The sequence below is a fragment of the Populus trichocarpa genome, chromosome 9 (assembly GCF_000002775.5).
Source record: "Populus trichocarpa isolate Nisqually-1 chromosome 9, P.trichocarpa_v4.1, whole genome shotgun sequence".
Taxonomy (NCBI): domain Eukaryota; kingdom Viridiplantae; phylum Streptophyta; class Magnoliopsida; order Malpighiales; family Salicaceae; genus Populus; species Populus trichocarpa.
Window position 1 is genome coordinate 10430455 of NC_037293.2, and position 20765 is coordinate 10451219.

At 37.0% G+C, this 20765-nt stretch overlaps 4 protein-coding genes and 1 long non-coding RNA gene across 5 annotated transcripts; 3 read left to right on the top strand and 2 right to left on the bottom strand.

Annotated features, from left to right (window-relative positions):
* Positions 1–24: 24 nt before the first annotated feature.
* On the top strand, positions 25–3813 carry LOC7494292 (tRNA-dihydrouridine(47) synthase [NAD(P)(+)]-like). The gene is made up of 10 exons (XM_002313715.4): positions 25–513; positions 597–713; positions 803–1036; positions 1117–1378; positions 1460–1734; positions 2072–2344; positions 2545–2826; positions 2936–3056; positions 3152–3321; positions 3418–3813. The coding sequence occupies exons 1-10, from the start codon at positions 232–234 to the stop codon at positions 3514–3516; spliced, it is 2115 nt and encodes a 704-aa protein (XP_002313751.3). The 5' UTR covers positions 25–231; the 3' UTR covers positions 3517–3813.
* An 867-nt stretch (positions 3814–4680) lies between these two features.
* LOC7494291 (amidophosphoribosyltransferase, chloroplastic) lies at positions 4681–6888 on the bottom strand. Its single transcript, XM_002312968.4, has one exon. The coding sequence runs from the start codon at positions 6770–6772 to the stop codon at positions 5015–5017; it is 1758 nt and encodes a 585-aa protein (XP_002313004.2). The 5' UTR covers positions 6773–6888; the 3' UTR covers positions 4681–5014.
* Positions 6889–8532: 1644 nt separating this feature from the next.
* On the bottom strand, positions 8533–11301 carry LOC7463984 (uncharacterized). The gene is made up of 2 exons (XR_002983656.2): positions 11044–11301; positions 8533–9874 (listed from the first exon to the last, which is right to left on the bottom strand). It is a non-coding gene; the product is annotated as an uncharacterized LOC7463984 (long non-coding RNA).
* Positions 11302–11601: 300 nt separating this feature from the next.
* Positions 11602–13217, top strand: LOC18102153 (uncharacterized). Its single transcript, XM_006379204.3, has 3 exons — positions 11602–11877; positions 11974–12039; positions 12869–13217. The coding sequence occupies exons 1-3, from the start codon at positions 11830–11832 to the stop codon at positions 12920–12922; spliced, it is 168 nt and encodes a 55-aa protein (XP_006379266.2). The 5' UTR covers positions 11602–11829; the 3' UTR covers positions 12923–13217.
* Positions 13218–18214: 4997 nt separating this feature from the next.
* LOC7494290 (auxin-induced protein 6B) lies at positions 18215–19066 on the top strand. The gene has a single exon (XM_002313713.4). The coding sequence runs from the start codon at positions 18304–18306 to the stop codon at positions 18742–18744; it is 441 nt and encodes a 146-aa protein (XP_002313749.1). The 5' UTR covers positions 18215–18303; the 3' UTR covers positions 18745–19066.
* Positions 19067–20765: the final 1699 nt, after the last annotated feature.

Consider the following 20765-nt stretch of genomic DNA (forward strand, 5'->3'; position numbering starts at 1 on the left):
TTTAGTTAAGCTGTTAATTCAGGAGAGAGAGAGAAAAAAAAAAGCTTTGGCAAGTTAAACGACATGCTTATCCGCCGTTTTAGGTGCCCCCTGATCAAAACCCTACGAACCCCTCCTCCATGCTCCACCATTCACTCCATCATCAAAAACCCATGCACTAACTGAACAGAAACAAAACCAAGGCTGCCTGTAGCCACCTAGTTAACTCAACGCTGATTCAACCTGTCCACAATGGCCGAGTCACCGGCGGGACTTACCTCCCAAAACTGGAATCCAACTCAGGACCAGCAACAACCAACAGCAACACCAGAACAACTCATCGCCAAATCCATAGCTCCAGTGAAACCACAATTCCTCCGTCCTCCACCTTCTCGCGCCTCCCAAAAAGATACCACGTCATCCACCGTTTCCGATTCTAATAATGATATCTCAAAATCTATTAACACTAACACTACCAGTGTAGTGGCCAAGGAGAAGAAGTCCAAACGACAACTCAAACGTGAACGCCAGCAGGTTCTGATTTTCCATTTCTTACATTTTATTTGTTTGTGATATTTATTTATTTATTGTTTTTTTTTAAATAAATCTTATGACAGGAAAAGAAATCCTCAGTGAATCTCTGCCCTGAATTAGCTAAAACCGGAGATGTTAATTCATGTCCGTATAAAAATAACTGCCGGTTCAATCATGACTTAGAAGCATTCAAGGCTCAGGTAATTAATTAATTAATCAAATCACTGATTTGCCGATTTTTTTTTAATTATTGCCGTTCTACTTTGATTGAGCAAATGCTGTTGTGTAGAAACCGGAGGATTTAGAGGGAGAGTGTCCGTTCGTAAACGGGGAAGGGTCGTGCTGTCCTTATGGATTAGCTTGTAGATTTTACGGAACTCATAAGGGTCGTGATGGTGTTAGAAATGGTAAAAAGCAAATTTCGGAGATTAATGGGTTGAATAAGGATGTTCAAAAGCTTTTGTGGAAGAATAAAATGAAGTTTCTGAAGGCGGATTCTGTACTCAAGTCTCTTGGGCTTACGGTAATGAATAAAACACCGACAATGCTGTTGAATTTGTGATTTTTTTTAATGTAGCTGATTTTTGTTGATTTGTTACCAAGGGTCCGGGTAAGTCGAAAGTGAAAAAAGTGGACGAGGAGGAAGTTGAGAAAGTTGTTGATGATAATGACTCTCATGGCACTAATGACACTAATGAGAATGGCTGTGGTGACGGGGGCAATGAGTCAGCTGGTAAATTAGATTGCGCTGCAGAAGTGCTTGGTGGTGATGATATGGATGGAGTACTAACTGATGAAGTTAGGCCCCAGAAGAAAGCAAAATCAGCTGTTGAAGTAAATGGTTGCTCTGGCGAAGAAGTCAATGGTTGTTGTCTTAAACTTTTGTTCCAAATTGGTGCATTTTTTGGAACTATATGTGTCTCACATTGAATATGTTTTGCAACAGGATTGGGTATCCCAGAGAAAGATATTGAGAATAACTGCCCTCTCAAAACAGAACCAGAACTTGTATCTGATAAACTAGAAGTCATAGCTGATAGTGTAGAAACTGATGGAAGTTTAAAATTACACCCACGTGAAAAAAAGCTTATCGACTTCAGAGGAAAGTTGTACCTTGCTCCTTTGACCACTGTTGGAAATCTTCCTTTTCGAAGAGTCTGTAAAGCTTTGGGAGCTGATGTTACTTGCGGTGAAATGGCAATGTGCACAAATCTATTGCAGGTCTGTTTTCTTCATCACTATCTCATTTTACGCAACTTGCTGGTTTGGTTTTCTTGTTAACAAGGTTCTTTCTTTTCAATTTGTATTATGTTTAATGCTTGTAGCTTGCAAGATCTAAGATCATTAACTTTCCATAAGTATGTACAGTTTTAGATTTCCATTGTCATCACTCGCTGTCAGAAATGGTTATATTGTGGATCAGATGTGGTTTTCTTCCCATGATAGTCAGTAAATATATGCTCTATAGCCTAGTAATGATTCTTTACTCTATGCTATACACTATTAGTTTGATTTAACACTTGGAACATTGCTTAACCTCATTTCCTTTTGATTATAGGGTCAAGCTTCAGAATGGGCACTGCTGAGACGTCATTCATCTGAGGATTTATTTGGTGTTCAAATATGTGGGGCTTATCCAGATACAGTTACACGTACTGTTGAGCTTATAGATCAGGAATGCACAGTGGACTTCATTGATATAAATATGGGCTGCCCCATCGATATTGTTGTTAACAAGGGTGCTGGGTCATCTCTTCTTACAAAACCAATGCGGATGAAAAGCATTATAGAAGCCACTTCTGGTACAGTGGAAAAGCCTATAACTGTCAAGGTAATAATTAAATATCTGTGCAAACCCCATGCTGAAGCAGATATGTTGTTCTGCAATTTTATAGTTCAGCTTACTTTCTCCATAGGGAAATGCCAACTTTCACTTTTATGCTTGTGTTTCCAGCTTGCATCCTTTGTTACTCTTGGGCTTCTCTGACCAAACTTAATTTTGATAGCTCATACTGCATTTTCTCAATGTAGGTGCGGACAGGTTATTTTGAAGGAAAAAGCCGTATTGACTCATTAATTGTGGATATTGGAAAATGGGGTGCCAGTGCTGTAACAATTCATGGTCGATCACGTCAGCAACGCTATAGCAAGCTTGCTGATTGGGACTACATATACCAATGTGCTAGAAAGGCCCCAGATTCTCTGCAAGTTCTAGGAAATGGGGATGTCTTTTCATTCGTTGATTGGAACAATCACAAATCTGACTGCCCTGAGCTTTCTTCATGCATGATAGCTAGAGGTGCACTAATTAAGGTTGGGACTCTGGAGTTGTGAATTGTTAGTTTCTACATTTTTATGTAATTATTACTAGACCATAATAAAGTTTTGTAGTCTTAAGAATAATATTCACTGTATTTTGCAGCCTTGGATATTTACTGAAATCAAGGAACAGAGGCACTGGGACATAAGTTCCGGAGAGCGATTGAACATTCTAAAGGATTATGTGCGTTCTGGCCTAGAACATTGGGGCTCTGACACAAAAGGTATACAGTATTGGTCAAAAACGTAATTTCATACTGAATGGGTGATTGGGAAAGGGTTTCAATGTAACAGTAATTCCTTGTTTCAACATCTGTAGGAGTGGAGACAACTAGGCATTTCTTGTTGGAGTGGCTAAGCTACACATGCAGATATGTACCGGTAGGTCTCTTAGATGTCATTCCACAGCGGCTCAACTGGCGTCCACCCTCATACTATGGTCGTGATGACCTTGAAACGCTCATGGCTTCTGATTCTGCTGCTGACTGGGTATGTGCAATTCTCTAAATATATCTTAACGATTAGTGCCGCTACATAAGCTGCTAAACACTACAGTTGTGTTAACTCGCTCCAATTTATATACAGGTACGTATCTCTGAAATGTTGCTTGGCAAAGTTCCGGATGCCTTTACATTTGCACCGAAGCATAAATCAAATGCCTATGACCGAGCAGAGAATGGCTAATACGTGCCAATTCTTAATTTTCATCCGGAAACTAGACAGTAAAATCCTTTTTCCATATATGTAACTCCCTTGATTCTAGAATTTTATGCTGGTGCCTTTTACATTCGCAAGGGCTCTTTGGTACTTGTCTCTTGTAGCAACGAAAACACGTATTTTGAGCTGTAATATTTAACGTTGCCAATGTTTTTAAGAGGAACAAGGTGGTTGTCCTCACCTGAATTTTGTACCATTTTGTTTTCTAAAATGTTTGAAACATTGTATTTTAGAAATAAATAAAAGGCATATGATTTTAGGGAAGGTTGAGACATGAATTGAAATTTTTGTTAAGTCACCTGACACAATAAATGAGGAAGTTTAATGTTGTTAGAAAGCTCCTATAGCTTGTCTTTTTCCGATTGATTTGCCTTCAGACTAATGGCCTAGCTTGCGAAGTTAATCCTCTTGACAAGGTTTCGATTTAAGTGTAGTCTCTTGAAGAAGACTTGGTACAACTGGGATGGATCTGCGAGGCTGGCTTGGTAATCAGTTCAGAAGAACTTAAGAACATGACTGACATTTTTGGCTATCAAGATAACAAGAAGCTGCTAGAATTAGACACTGGTACACACCAAAAGCAAAGCCATGAAGAGGTATCACCAACCTTTATATGAGAAACATACACACAGGCGAAGTTCCACGAGAGTTGATCTGGTGGGCGTGTCAAACCATTAACCAGTAACCTGATTTTGATACCATCCATGTGTCATCGGACCAAAAAGCAGTTCCGGTCAGTTCATTAATGGCGTTACCATGTCTACACTATCAAAACTAACCCTTAATGAGCATTTGTTTCTATGAACATAACAGTTCAGTCCAGGCTGAAAAAAAGCGAGAGAAATTGGGCAGCTGCAGAATTCCCTTCTCCACTGTTCTAACAACAAGGCCAATGTTTTTACTATTGGAAGAAGCAAGAAAAAGGACAAGTTACTTCAGGCTCTTCGTTGGAAAGTAATGCCATATGCAGATGCAGGATACCATTCAGCATCATTAATTATATGAAAGACTCGATTCACTTCCGTCCATCCTAAGCAGTTGTAGCCAGTCGAGTTTTGAAACACTTTTGAGGGGCTGATGCATGGTGAGATGCACAGAGTTTCTAGATAAAAAGAAATGGAAACAAGGCACTAGAGATTCAAAAAATCTCACTATTGAAACTTTGATGGAACACCTATCCCTGTGTATACAAATGTCATGTTAATGCCGATACAGCAATAAGTAAAAAATTAAACCACGCACTTCTAGGTTTAAATCTTGCAAAATTTAAAAGACCAAACAAAATTGTGTAACTTATAGATTTGGAACCGTAATTAATCCAAGCCAGCACACAAAGATTGTATCGAGATCATTATTGAAATCATCTACCACCTGGCCATATCACAAAGTAAATAACCATTAATCTCGCTGTCTTGAGCCAAAATCCATCAGTTCGGCAAATTTGAGGTGTTGCAAACAACATATATCATGTCAAAGAAGACAACTTCCCGGCTTCACTGACTTTCGGCACATCCTGATTCAGGGGTGCTTGCACCCAGCCCCCATCAATGGACTCTGGACTTCCATTCAATCCATCATCCACAAAATCACCGATCCTTTTCACCATAACTTCCTTTGGCTGGACAGGGTACTTCCCAGAGAAGCAAGCATAACAAAAATTCGGAGACTCCTCAGCCAACAATTTTTTCAAGCTATCCAATGGTAGAAATGCAAGCGAATCACATCCAATGAACTCCCTAATCTCCTCCACGCTCATTCTATTAGATATCAACTCCTCAGAACTTGGTGTATCTACTCCATAGTAGCAAGAAGCTATAATTGGTGGACTAGCAATCCTCATATGGATCTCCTTAGCCCCAGCCTCCTTAAGCAACCTAACAATTTTTGATGAGGTAGTTCCTCTCACAATCGAATCATCCACAACCACAACTCTCTTCCCCTCCAAGACTCTCCTCACTGGAGACAGCTTAAGCTTAACCCCGAAGTCCCTAATCTTCTGTGATGGCTCAATGAAAGTCCTTCCAACATAATGCGACCTTATCAACCCTTGCTGAAAAGGGACACCTGCTTTCGCTGCATAACCAAGTGCAGCCACCACCCCAGAGTCCGGGACCGCAATCACTACATCGCAATCAACAGGAGCCTCAGTAGCAAGTATTTCCCCGAAAATATGCCTTGACTCATAAACAGACCTGCCAAATACTATTGAATTAGGCAAAGAAAAATAAATATGCTCAAATATGCACTGTTTCGGTTCAGGGTGGGGCATTAGGCAAAGAGATTGAACCCCGTCTTTGTCCACCACTAAAACTTCACCAGGATAAACCTCTCTCTCATATGTGGCCTCAATCAAATCAAGAGCACATGTCTCAGAAGCAAACACAACAGCACCGTTACTCCTCCTTCCCATCACCAGAGGCCTAAAACCATAAGGATCCCTCACAGCTACCAACTTATCCTCGGTAAGAAAGACCATAGAATAAGCTCCTTCAAGCTTCTCGCAAGCATCAACAATCCTCAAAAAGAAAGGTCTAGTTTTTGATGTGGCAATCAAATGCAAAACAACTTCAGTATCAGAACTAGTATTAAAAATCGAACCATTTTCTTCAAGGATAGCCCTTAATTTCCTATAATTCACTAAATTCCCATTATGGGCAACCCCGACAGAGCCAAACCTATAACCGGCAACAAAAGGTTGCACGTTTTTAAGCATCGAAGACCCAGCAGTTGAATATCTAACATGACCAATAGCTAAATCACCGGGTAATTGGTCAAGTTTTGACTCATTAAACACTTCAGAGACTAAACCGACACCAGTAACAGATTGCAAAACCTTATTGTCATTAACAGTAACAATACCAGCTCCTTCTTGACCTCTATGTTGCAAAGCATGAAGGGCCAAGTAGCAAAGACGTGAAGCTTCTGGGTCACCATAGATACCCACAACACCGCACTCTTCACGAGGCTTATCGTCGTCGTCGTCAAAATAAGAAGAAAAATCATCCGAGCTCCTTTTGTCTGTGGAAACAAGGTCAGAGATTGGATTTTTAGAGGAAAGAGTGATGTGGGTTTTGTGGGTAGCGTGAGAAAGGTGGGGTTTTTGAAGGGTTTTGGGGAGGAGAAAAGGAGGGGCCTTCTGGGGAACTTGAGGGCTAGTGTTTAAAGAAAGAGAATGCTTTGAAAGAGCAGAGAAACTAGTGGTGGTGGCGGCGGTGGCTGCCATAGATGGAGCTGGAGAAAAAGAATGGTGGGTGTTCGTGGCTGCCGTGAGGGAGAAAGCGTAGGAAGGCTGGCAAGTTTTGAAAGTAGTTCTGGTTAGATTCTATAGGTTTTGGAAGACTTTCACTTGTAGAAGGGCACGAAAGTACTTGTGTTTTTTTTTTTTTTTTTTTTTGGGGACCTCACGCCGAGAGTGTTATTACTTTAAAAAGAAAAAAGAAAAAAGAAAAGGTGGTAATTGCGCTTTAATAATCTCTTCCTAAATAGTAAACACTATATAGTTAGTTAGTGGGGTGATCCTTGGCAACATAGAGGTCAAGAAGCAGAAGACTTGGTTTGGATTTAGGTTTAGAATTAGGCTTAATTGTGCTGTCTTTTTTAGGAGACTGTGCTTTGTCTTTATGAGAAAACAATGCATTAAAATTTCTGTGTAGTCTTTTTTTTATTGTCGATTCTTCTTTCTCGAGACAATAACTTAAAAAACTCAATATTGATTTCGAACAATTTCTTTTTATAAAAGCTCCATATGTCATTATACGACAATGCTATAATTTATAATTATTAGCTCTTACTACTTGAATAGTTTCTTTAAAAAAAAGGTAGGAAGTGCAAATGCTACACGCCCAAAGTTGTTTTATGGGTGTAGTTGAATCGTATTTTTGAAAAGTCTTGATTTTTTTATTTTAAATTAATTTTTTTTAATATACTAATATTAAAAATAAATTTTTAAAATAAAAAATATATTATTTTATTATATTTCCAAACAACAAAAATTCTTATCACAAGCAAACTGATACACGAACCATAGTACACTCGTAATTTGATGGTTGGTCCAGGATCCTAGATGGAGGTCCAGCCACCTTTTTTGCCCAAGAAACATAAACTGCCCGAAGACAGCTTCTCTGGAAGTATAGTACTATGATTGGGCCACGCACCTCATAAGCAAAACAAACCCGCGCCCTTGGATTTTGCTCAAGTTGGCAACTTGAATATTTGCATCAACTCTATCTCAAACCACCTCCTTTTTAAAAGAAAAAATGGCACGATTACTGTTTGATGCTTCCTTGTATTCTTCGATACTACTCGTAGAAGATTCGTTGAATCTCTTACTGGTCTTTTCTTTTTGAAAGAGATGGTTAATCTTGATTAATGTATAAGCTGACATGAGGACATTCTTATCATCAAATAAGAAAATTGTTAAGAACAAAAGTCGAAATAAAAATCTAACTTGTAGGGATCAAACTGAGTTTTATTTGAGTTCCAGGGATTCCTTTTTAATTCTTTGTAGGACATAGACCCATGTCCCTGCTTACCCTCCTTTAGATCCATGGTTGCATCATCCAACAAAAACCCTCTCTAATGTAGTTTTTGCTAAGCTATTTGTGTGTAGAGAGAGAGAGAGTCCAGGGAGGGAAGTCATATTCTGGAGGACCATTTAACAGTTGTCTTTGAAAGTGAGTTCCAACTCTGTGCATGCCAAGAGAAATGGCTAATGAATGTACGGATGGCAGAGGAGATTCTCACCATTTAAGACAAGAATGAATATACCACCATCACCCTTCAAAACCCAGCCCAGAGTCACTCGAGTCTCTTGGCAGCAATTGGATTGGAGAGAACCTGAGGCCACTGATTGCTACTTCGATGAGAAAAAAGAAAAAGTTTCAAGATCATCCTGAACCATGAAACATTTACATTTAAAAATCTTCATGATAGAGATTCGATGGCCACAACTTTCTTTCTCATAAAAAAAAAAAAGAAAGATCATTATCTTCATAATTAGAAATTCTCGAAATGAATTTCCAAAAATCTTGCCCTGTAATTGAAAGAAGGTCCCAGCATACAAGTCCTTGAAATGGCAAAAAAAACAGTAAAACTGAGATCTGTCAAAAGTGCACGCTCTTTTGTGGCAAAACAGTGGCTCAAAGGTTCAAAGTTTGTGATTGGATGACACTCTCTGAAGAACATCAACCAGTTCTCTTGATTACGTTCTCTGGTCTCAACTATCTTTTAAGCACATGGTTTCAGCAAAAGGTTTGTGCATCTGGCGACTGGCCATGACCCTATGGAAGGGACCGGTGAGAAAACCACATCAGGGAAGTATATATACTGAGAAACAGATACAGCAGCTTGAATGATTTGGATTGAGAAAATATCAACAGCTACTACAGAGCATTATATGACCCCATAAAGCAAAAAATTGTCGCACAAACTGATAGATAGTCCAACAAGTAGTTTTACCAAAGGTCCTACCAAGAAACAAGGCTCCGAGACATCAACTTGTCAATACTACTGACATACCACCACAACTCTCCCTCAATGTCGGATTCCCCCACTATAATGGTAGCCTTCTGCTCCTTGAGCTCATCAATCCTCCTGCCCAGATCAAAGGACTCCAACACCTTCCTAAATCTCCCCAGCCCATTCGCTAGAGAATCAATTCCGAAACCCAGATCCCTACACTCAACCAATAGCCCGGGCCTCTCCAGGTAAGTCAGGAATAAAAACAACCTAACGAGGTTCAGGGACAGGAACACCACTCCAGAACTCACCATCCTTTACATGAACCCTGCGAAGGCAACAATCATAACACTCCAGCACAAGAAAACAGTGGAATAGCCCCTCGCATCTCCACCTGGAGGCACCTCAGAAATCCCAGTCCCATCCAAAGTGGATGTGTAAGACACCTGGGGAGGGAAGTTGCCTCAATAAGGATCTGCTGTTGATCTGAATTGATCACAATATCAATGTGCTCAATAAGAGGACTGCGAGGTCCCCTTGAAGAAGGTGGTATGCTAAATCCCTTTACCAGCAGTGGGACAGCAGACCTCTGCTCAAACATTCAACCCTACCTGCCTAGCAGGGACAATCTTCTCAACTGTCTCCTCTTTCTGATGTATAGTTGTAGTTGGTATCTAACCCACCAAGGGCACATCATCAATGTTCCAACCCAGGGGTATCACCCCCCTCGGTAGCCATCTCCTCTTTGGATGTGTAATGGCAGTACCATCTACGCTTCCAAAGTCAACCACATCTAAACTGTTCATAGTATTGCCAATCACAAATCTTTAAAGCACATGTTGCTTCTTCAAAAGGTTTCTGCATCTGCCTACAATCAAAGAGACCAATGACAGACATGAAAAAGCCACATCATAAAGTGTGTATCAGGAAAAAAGTACTGGACATGAATAATACAGATCAAAGGAAATAAATGGATGATTTTTACATGTTAGCAGGATTGTGACATTTCATAACACTGTGATGATTGACATTTTATAATCCTTCCAGATTCCAAACTATATCACATTCTTTGAATATTCTTCAGTCGGTGCTAATTTTTTGTTGTTCAGAGTACACTGCGAGAAAAAGATAATGACACTTGACAAATCTTAATCGAAAAATAAATAGACTGTTCCTTCGACTTATGAGGTTAATAGGAGAAGCAGGATTTCATTCATCTGCTTCAGAAGAATTTTACCAGTAACTTCAGAGTGAAGCTTCCACCAAGTATTAGTTAATTGTTCCAAAGAGTATAACTCCAGACACTAAGGAAAAAGTAACTTCTATTGCATATATTGTGATAATTAATTAACTTGCCAGCTATTCAAAATTCCACATGCCAATAAAGTCCAATATAAAGAGACATCGGTCACCTTTCACAGAGAGGAGTTCCACGCTGAACAAGATGACCACATTCTTTGAACAGGCTAAAACGTTGATGTTCTATTAACCATTGAAGGACCTTACCTATTCTTTAGGCCTTTTAGCTAAAACCAGTAGATGATAAAAAAGGAAAGAAGCAGGAAACAAATAAAATGACTACTGATATTCATTCAATTCATAGAGAACTTGATTCACAACAAGGGACAAAATCTCATTCCAACTATTAAAGAAAAAGCAACAAATTACATCCACAATAAGAAGAAGTTCTATAAGAGAAATGAGGTGCTAAAGTCAAGTAATATGATATGGTTCATGTACTAGCTGTAAAAATCGAAGCTGTGTAGCAAAACATTATTGCCTCATGATTCTTCTATCCAAACAGAGTATTAGATAATATAGAGTAAAAATCAAACATTTTATGATCCCAAGATTAAACCCATCAAGAAACCAAAGGGATGAATCCCATCACTGCAAATATTGTAAATCTACAATCTTCTATCTAGCTATGAGGAAAAGCTACTCAGTTAGCAGAAAGTCATTCCACAGGAAAGTAGTGGACTCCCAGTGGGTTATATATTATCTTCAAAAAAAAAAAACCTTTTTAGAGAGACAGACCTTGTTCGCTGCCATGCTTGGCTGAACTTCAATCGGAGAAGGGACTAGCAGCGTCGTGGAAGGTGGCTTTGCCAGTTTATGGTGGTGTTCGTGATCACCTGACTTTTGGGCGCTCTGTGGGCGTGGATAGCATATGGGTGGTGGTGCTTTGGTGTATATACTCGTATGAGAATTTGTTGGTGTCAGTGACTAGGAGACGTACATTGTTTTTTTGAAAAAAAACAGCACATCCCATATATTCTCCTTTTCTTCTGCTGTAGCTAGTTTTTTCTATAATAAAATTTTTTTTCCTGATAGAATTTTAGCCATTATATATTCCTAGCACTTTGAAAAATTATTTATATCTAAATTGATGAATGATAATTTATTTCTTAATATTTTCTTCTTTCTTAGATTGGTTTTTCTAATCATAATAAAGATTTTTATTAAAAAAAAAACTCTACCTGATATCTTAAATTTAAGTTTTTTTATTAAATTATTAAAAAAAAAGTATGATGGACCCATCCGATCCAAATATAATGCGAAAAATATAACAAGATCAACTTAAAAAAAAAATCAAAATACTTTAACCATTTATCAGCAATCCCACCCTCCAATAAGCGTACATCCAACGACTAGCGCTAATAAAGGTAGTAAGCTCCGGTACAGGCGAGGGTACAGGATTAAAGGCATTTATTTATATAGCAATCACAAGTCTAACATGAGCCCAAAAGATATCAAAATCTAGGGCTTGTAATTTGGATTAATTTACAGGCAGGCTCTCTCTTGTTTCCGGAAGAATCTCCAATGGCGCCGCCTCCTGGACCTTACTCTGGCACCAGCACTCTCGCTCTGGTAAACTTTCTCACCTACCAACCGCTATCTGTTCGCTTCCCTAGAAAATGAAATAAAATATTTTAAAATTGATTTATATGTTTTGGGGCTTGTTAGGTGGCTCGTGTTTCTGCTTTCTCTTTGGGTCTCGTTTACGGGAGTGTGAAGCTTAAGTATCTCCAGGTACATTTACCCTGTTTTTTATAAAGAAAGTTTACATTTTGATGCTCAAGAAGGGCCCCTTTTATTTACCAATATGATTGCTTTTCTTGAATTAGGAGTAATTTAACAATGGGGAGTAACGGTTAGCTTCAGAATTTGAGGGGAAATGTGTTAGTTAGATAGGTGAGGTAGCTTTGTATTACTAAAAATGAACTCATTTCACCACTGGATTCAGGGTTCTAATTGCTATGCGTTCAAGTTAGTTTTGAGAGCTTGGTGGGGTTTTAAGCGGGTCCCACAAATTTAACTGTCCTGATTACGGATCGTACCCTACTCAACTTGCAGTGTTGTTAAATAAGCTAAGGGAATTCATTGGTGATTGCTGAACTCGTAAGAATAGAGATTCTAAAAGATAGCGAGGAAACATTATGTTGGAATTTGAATGAAAGAACAAATCCGATGATTTTCTTCTTATGTGTTTGAACCCCTTATTTGTTTTGCCTGAGAAGTGTTTTCTCAGTGTTGCAAATCTCTTCACATGTAGTTGTAGCAATGTTTCTGTTGGTTGAGGTGATATCCTTGCGTTACAACTTGCTGTCACTCTTTCATACTTTTGCCAAGGAAAACTTATAGTAATATTTTAAAGGCTAGAATCTGATTCTATCAGGAAATGCTTCTGTGTGTCTTCATTTTATAATTGTTTGTTGCTGTGTATTAAGTAACTCTTTCACAATGGCATTTAATCTTTGCCATTTTCTTGTCTATCAGCAGTTTACCCCACACTGATTTTGGCTCATGATTGATTTAATTTATAAATGCTTATGTAGTGGCCTTTTATTTTGAAACGCAGGCGAAGGCAAAGTCACAAAAGAAAGCTGAAGCAAAGGCAAAGGCGCATCACTGAAAGAAATAGTTTTGTTGAATATTAGGATCGAGATGAGTTTAGTTGACAAGAAATAATGCATATCAACAGCACTGTACCAGTCTTTCATCCTGGTGTAAAGCTTTTATGCACCATGATGCACTGCTTCTGTTTCTTTAAAGGGTTTTTTTTTGGCGCAAGTTGCTGACGTAGTTTGTGAGATTTGTTTTCTTGATCAGCCCTGTTCATCATAAAAGATGTTAGTTTTGCCCTGGTAATAATGTGTAAATGTTGGAAGATTGAAACTTCCAATGATTAAAATAATTGTCTTTGTGTCTTTGAGTTTTCTCAGTTCCTTTTTCATCGTTTTAACAAATGGTTTGATCCATCCATGAGCTGTCATATCGATCTATGTGGTTGAATCCCCTGTTCTCTTATGATTTTCACTGTATGTGATAATGTGATTTCTTGATTTTCTCAGTTAGGCCTCCTCCTTTCTCGTTTCATCAGTTTGTTTCCAGTTGGCTAGGTAGAAAAAAAAGGCCTTGTTTCCCCTGTGTCGTATAGTTCTCTAAAGAGTTGTTCTCGCACCAGGCAAGGCTGCGGTCTGCATTGATAAGACTTATGCTTGCTAGTGGTGGACTTGTTTTGGATGATGCGAAGTTCAAACTGTGACCATAACAGACCTGTAAAGTGTATTCCATCAGAATGCGGCTTCAGTACTCTGATTCTGGGCCTGCAGATCTTTCAGGCTCAGAAGTAGGTTTCCTCCTTTTATGATGATGGAGAGGAAGAAAAATGCAATGCATTCTTTTGTTTGCACCATTGAAAGTCATTAGGCATTAACAGGATTTTGTACCACGTAGAAGAGTTTAGTATCCCGTGGAACTCACATTTCACCTCTCAGGTTCCGTGTTCCATTCATGTTTCGGCTTATGGAAGAATAAAGAAAAGGCTATCATGTTATCATGCTCTCTTCTATTCCCCACCCTTTATCCTCTATTAAATTACATTTTTATTTCTTTCAGAGATATTAGCAAGTAGGTCACTGTGTTCTCTCTCTGATTTTTTATCGTCTAGGGGTGATTTCTTGAGTGTGTGGATTTTTTGGTGGAATTGTGTTACTAATTACTATTGTTGATAAACCACAAATATATATATATATATATTATTTTTCAAAGTACTTTTTATTTGGAAATATATTAAAATAATATTTTTTATTTTTAATAATAATACTTTAAAACAATATATATTTATCTTGAGCATCCTCACGAGAGAGAGAGTTGCAGAATTGGCTTAAAATATGTAGATTTTCATCGTGATCGACGGGAGAGGGATCCATAATACCAAAGCCCAAAGCGGGCTCATAAACCGCTCACATCCATTCTCAATGGGTAAGCCCAACTTGCCTCGGATTTCTGCTGCGAGGGACAATTATAATTTATAACCAAGCAAGCAACGGATATTTTGTCCCAGCAACTCTCACATGCCATCTGTCAAAGGTTGCAGTTATTCGAGATTTAGCTCAAGATATCTGAATCATGCTGGTCTGATAGCAAGATAAGATTATTTTTTAAAATGTTATTTTTTAATATATTAAAATAATATTTTTTAAAATTTATGTATTAAATTAAATAATACAAAACTTTAATTACACTATCTAACGTTAAAAAAATAAAAATACTAAAGCCAACAACAACTACCAAACGAAAACCTCCAAAATCTGACAGGGAAAGTGCATGGCTTCTTATGCTAATATTTGTTTTTATTTAAAACCAAAAGGCACCGAGCAGAAGCTCCAACCAAACAATGTTAGAAGGTGGAAGAACACTACAGATGTTAATAGAGCTATATTTCTGCCACCACCTCCTTTTTTAATCGTCTGTACTTGCAGTTACTTAAAAGTGCCTTTGTCTTGACTCTCATATTTAAAAATAACAAGAAGCATCAGCTATTAATTAATTTAGATGTTCTTTGTTTTTGTATTTGAAATCACATTTCGTCATTTTTTATTTATTTTTTGTTTTAAATTAAACTTTACAAGACGGGTTTAGCAAGTTTAACTTTTTTAAAAAAAAAATTATTTTTTTCAATTTTATTATTCAATATCAGGTTTATTGAAAATTAAGTTTCATAATTTGTTTCGTTTTGCTTTTATGAGGTTATTATAGTCTTAAAATAAAATCTTAGTACTGGTTTGACGCTCAATTTTACAATCATCTATTTTTGTTATCATATAGTTAAGTAAAATAAAGTTTATAGAAAAACAAAACAAGTTATTAATCTCAATAGAATCCGTTACTTGATTTGCGAGTTTGATATGTTGACCTGAATTACCTGATTTACGGGTTTAGCGGGTTTTTTAGTTTTTTGTTCTTTAATTTTTCTAATTTTTTTTTTATTTCATCCTTTTTCAATATTGAATTGGTTGTGAAATGGAATTCATAGTTTATTTATATATATATTTTTTACAGGGTCATCACGATCTCAAATAAATATTTTTTTTAGAGTTGGTACTCAATTTTACAAACATCAAATTTTATCATAAAATTAAATAAAAATAATTTACAAAAACAATAAAGTTATTAAACTCATTGAAGTCCATGACCTAGGTTGCAAGGTGATCAAGGTCGATCTAATCTGGTATCGTCTCACCATTAAAAAACAATTATCATCTTAAAGTTTTTTTAAAAATCCATGTCATATTTTTACCAGTCAGTCATACAGGTTATCTTTGGACCTATTAAATTGAATGATTCATTTTGAATCAGCTTACACGAGGTTTAATTTGAAACTCGAGCTATGCAAGGAGTCAAGTTGACAAATTTCAAGATAAAACCGTATAATTGGATATAATAATACTACTAAACAAATCTTCATTATCTTAACATTTTTTTTTTTAATTTAGAAAAATAATAGACCACCCTAAGCGGATGATAGTGAATGTACTGGTACTCTTCTTTATATCAAGTGTATCTGCATCTAGTTTATCAGTAGACATAACAGTACTGGTGTTTAGCTTCTTGTTAGAAAACTACACCAACTTTTTAAAAAATAAATCTGCATAAAGATCCGGGCTTCGATATGATGTTTTTGAACTGCCCTTGAATTATTCAGTCAGAGAATATAATTGCGTGTGAGTTCATGGGTTTTAATTGGCGTCCAAGGCTTGATGGTTTGCATGGTAATTAAATTAATTATGTCAACGATTGTTTAAGAAAACATGGGTGGATTATTAGTGGGATATATGTGATACTGGAGCAGATTAATAGTCAATGCAAACATAAAATCATCTTTACACGGCAAAAATACAGGTGCATGTTCCTCCATGTTAGCCACCGTTGATTGAGGCGAGGTAACTTGAAGGCACATTTTCAAAGACCTAAATGGTTATTGTCACTCCTAATGATTTGCTTAATTAAGCATCAATTACTTGCGGACGATAATGATGAAGAGTCCCATTATAATACACAACACAAGCCCCGTCTTTTCAACACCCAGCGACCTCCATTTTTTCATAAAACAGTCCAAAAACCATCAGCTGGTAGGGCTCGGGAGCCCCGGAAATTGCTCTTTAACTAAAAACACGCTCAAAAAATCAACACGACCCGAGAATGCATGACATGCTTACAGCCAGATCAGAAAGGGACTCGACTGGTACAAGCGAAATTGATCCAAGCACATCCTCGCCCTTAAAAAAAGGATCCCATTGCTGTCGAAGCAACCCATGATGGACCTGTCAAAAGGTTTGTGTGCTTATATTCTGGTGATGCGTTGTTATGCGCCCCAACTAATGTGAAGAAGACATCGAGTTTGGTAGGTAATGTAGCAAAGGATTAGGACTGTTCTCTTATTCGAAGTCCTGTGCTGCCCCAGGTACAGGCAACATGAGTTCCTCTCTGTAAAGGGACTAAGCTTTAATTAGTCCCAAAAATTGTCCTTAGACCCAGGCTGACCATATCTAATCAGTTCATAAGCAGGCCCCAGCATATATTCCCCAAATCTTGGACTATTTACTAATTTAATCAGGATTACTGTGTTTAGAAGAAACTGGGAGACAAGAGATCATGGGAGCAGAAGAAACTGCAACAAAAACAAAATGTTTTAATATTCCTTTCAGTCATGCAATGTGTGTATGTATATATTTATATAGACATACGTACGTAACCAGATGTATTGTATATTATACACATATGATTTGTCCTTTTCACCTTCATCGACTCGTGGTAGTTAAGCATTTTGACATCAGGAATCCTGTCAGCATTAGATATAGCTACGAGGAGCCTGTAAAAGTCTCTCCATGTTACCAAGAAATACTTGAGACGTAAGACAGGTGAGAAAATTATCTTAGCTTGCTGGAAACGCTGGTTGCAAATGACACGAGCTCTGCACTTTTATCAGAAAGCTGATTGGTGTGGATTTGAGCTACCACAGTGACATTATTACGAGATGTATGTCATTATACGTAAAGATATTGATTGTTTGAATACGACGTTAATTTCTATAATATGTTTATTTTATATTACTCTACATGAAGAAAAAACTTAAAGCACCTCCACCGAAAAAAGTAAAGCACGTACTCCATGAACTACTAGCTGTTAAAGAACTACCAAATGTTTAACTTCTGCAGTGAAAATGAACTTGCAGCTCGTGCCTTGGTTGCAGCTCAAGTGAAGCATGAATTTAGGACTGATATAGAAGAGATTGTTGAATGATTGTTTTTTAATTTCCTCTCCATCTACCACAAATGATCGTGAGATCTAAAACAGAGGGCAATTTATGTTTGCCAAACAGGCCGTGAGGAAACTTTACAAGGTGAAAAGGGAAAACAAATAAGCTAGCTAGCCCTCGTTGAGAACTTCAATTAATTATAGAAAGAGACAGAAGGAGGTGGCTGATGCCTATACTTCAAGTTCTTATCGATCATGGGCCCAAATTATATCATCATTTTAATCCTATTTTCCTAAAGTCTATCAACATGCATGTTTATCAAGAAACTAGAGCCAATGAATTTTGAAGAGTAGCTAGGTTTTAGATTTATTTTTTAATAATTATAAGTTTGAATTTTTGCAGGAGCTATTAAAAATTTACATGATCATTAATTTTAGAACTCGTGAGATTAATTAAGATACACGTAAATTAATCTGAATATCCATATTAATCTAAAAAAAACTAAAACCAACTAGTAATAAAAAATTAAATTAATCCAACGTTAGTGGTCTGCACATGGTCTTGAGTCTTGAGTCTTGACTACCATTGACAGCACGCACAATCTCGTAATTATCTCCAAAACCAAGCCCTTTTCTCTACTATAGCATCCTTTTAAACACCCACTTCACGTTTAAGCCAGCATAGCTTGACATTTTTTTCTCAGTCTCCACTCCCTCACTTTCTCTCATTTTCTCTCACTTTCCGGGAAAATAATGTCCAAGTGCAACAAAATCCGGCACATTGTGAGAATCCAGCAAATGCTTAAACGGTGGCGTAGGAAGGCAAGAGTCACAGCAGGAGCAACAAGTTCACGTACTGCTGCTGCCCCATCTGATGTCCCAGTTGGCCACGTGGCAATCTGTGTAGGAGCCAGTTGCAAAAGGTTTGTTGTACGAGCGACGTACCTTAACCATCCCATCTTCAAAAACTTGCTCGTCGAAGCCGAGGAAGTGTACGGCTTCAAAAACACCGGGCCGTTAACTATCCCGTGTGACGAGGCTGTCTTCGAAGAGATCATCCGGGTCGTGTCGATATCCGACCCGATCCAATCGGGTCGGTTTTTAAACCTTGATGAAATTAAGAGATGCTGCCACGTGGGATTGAGGGGGAATATTGAGCTTTTGGGTGAATCAACGCCGTTGCTTCATGGTTAGGCGGTTATGGGTTGACTCAGCGAGTTACTGAGTCGTAACAATGTTAATAACTTTTTTCTTAGAATTATTTTTTGAGGCAGTGGGTTTTTTTAACTGGGTTATATAGAGTTTGTTTTTCCCCCCTTATTGGAGATGGCAAGTAGGGGTTGGTTTTTTCACTAACCGAGTCATCCCGAGTTGAAGAAAAATGGGATGGAGAGTTCCTATCGTATTTATATTTATTTAATTGTAAATCATGACTCTTTGAACTAATTGTAGAAGAGAAAGCGTAAAAAATTCGTACTAGATCAATTCTATAATTAACGGATAATATTCTGTTAAATCTTCCTCTTGTTTTCCTATCAAAGTGATTAACTCTCTTTTTTCCTGTTTAGTTGTTACTTTTTCTTTGGAATGACAGTTTTGAATCCTGTGAACCATGATTTGCCGTGACTTACCATCGACGTGGTAATTATGATGCAGCATGCCGTTGGTGCTAATGACTTAGCTCGGAAAACCACTTGGTAACGTTAAAATTGGAGAAATCTGATGGTTTTAGATCTTCTAATCAGCCAAATTAAAAGGGATTGTATTTTTTTATTATTAACGTGGATATTTGGGTTAGCTTGTGACTAATTTCACGGGTCCTAAAATTAACGGCCATGTAAATCTTCGATGATCATTAAATCTTCGATGATCATTATATTAGTAACTACAGTGCTCGAACTTGAGACCACAAAAAAAACAAACTTTTTGGTCTCAAACTCTTATCACTAAGGGTTTTGAGCCACCTATTATATTATATGGTTAAAAGTCTTGATTTTTGTTGAAATGGCAAGTGGGTTTGCATTACATTATCATTTAAAATAAAATAAAAAAACATTTGAAATTTGAATACAAGAAAAGGTTGAAAATGTATATTTGAATGCGGGGAGGATTTGCTAAAAATTCGATCAAGAAAGGATTAACAATTTTTTTAAAAAATGTCAAAAAAAAACTTCAAAATTTATATGCTTGATTTGGAAAAGTACAGTGTTATCAAGATTTGTATGTCATTGGATTCTATTTTATTTTATTTTTAAAGCAAGTTTCTTGAAGTTAAAACAGGTAGGTCAACTAAGTCAATTAGATTTCACCAATAATATTTTTTTGATTTAATTTAAAACGATGTTCCGAGTTAAATTTCATGTCGCAAGACTTTCAATTTGATCCTTGGAGAGGGATGAGTTTAACAACTCTACGCAAGTTTGTATGATTCTTAAGTCTTTCTGACTCATCATGTGCAGAATTATAAATTACAAATTCTTAGGTCTCCAATATTAATAATTTATTGTCCTGAGAGTATTTTCTACGATTTAGACGAAATGATTGCACGGACAGAGTGACTTTTGGCAATCTAATCAAGCATGGAGGGTGGCTTTCGAAGAATAATATAATACAACTTTAGCTTAAACAACACCACTTTTTTTCAACACGGTTCGAAAAGGCTTGGCATTGTATTCTTTGTCAAGATAAGGTGGTTGTTTATCCATTCAATTAAGAAGAAAAGTATACTTGTATTAGGTTAATTAGTGGTTATTTTTTAAAATATTTTTTTTGTTTAGAAATATATTAAAATTATATTTTTTTTATTCTTTTAAATTTATTTTTAATGTTATTATATCGAAATAATATGAAAGTAAAAAGAAATTAATTAAAAATAAATAAATAAAAATACTTTTCAAAAGCAAAAACAAAAAGCTTTAAAATACAAAGGTAAAGTAAGGTGCTGGTACTTTGCATCATGTCATGTCGCTGCTGCGAAGTTACTTATCATGGTAGTTGGTCCCATCCATCGTTAAATTCCATCTCAGTTTTACCATCCCAAATCCAATAGATTTTATTAAGTCATTTGGTGAAATAGTGATAGATTAGGTGAAATGATATACTTTATAAACACACTATTTACTAAATTTTATATTTTATAATAGCAACAAGATAGTTATTGTATTTTAAAATAATAATATCTGGTAAATATCGTGATAAACACGATATAGTTAAAT

Bases quoted from the DNA above. Each gene is read 5' to 3' on its own strand.
- LOC7494292 (XM_002313715.4), top strand. From the start codon at position 232: ATGGCCGAGTCACCGGCGGGACTTACCTCCCAAAACTGGAATCCAACT. The intron at 1,037-1,116 runs GTAATGAATAAA...TTTGTTACCAAG, and splicing joins TCAAGTCTCTTGGGCTTACG to GGTCCGGGTAAGTCGAAAGT. The intron at 3,322-3,417 runs GTATGTGCAATT...ATTTATATACAG, and splicing joins CTGATTCTGCTGCTGACTGG to GTACGTATCTCTGAAATGTT.
- LOC7494291 (XM_002312968.4), bottom strand. From the start codon at position 6,772: ATGGCAGCCACCGCCGCCACCACCACTAGTTTCTCTGCTCTTTCAAAG.
- LOC18102153 (XM_006379204.3), top strand. From the start codon at position 11,830: ATGGCGCCGCCTCCTGGACCTTACTCTGGCACCAGCACTCTCGCTCTG. The intron at 11,878-11,973 runs GTAAACTTTCTC...GGGGCTTGTTAG, and splicing joins GCACCAGCACTCTCGCTCTG to GTGGCTCGTGTTTCTGCTTT. The intron at 12,040-12,868 runs GTACATTTACCC...TTTGAAACGCAG, and splicing joins TGAAGCTTAAGTATCTCCAG to GCGAAGGCAAAGTCACAAAA.
- LOC7494290 (XM_002313713.4), top strand. From the start codon at position 18,304: ATGTCCAAGTGCAACAAAATCCGGCACATTGTGAGAATCCAGCAAATG.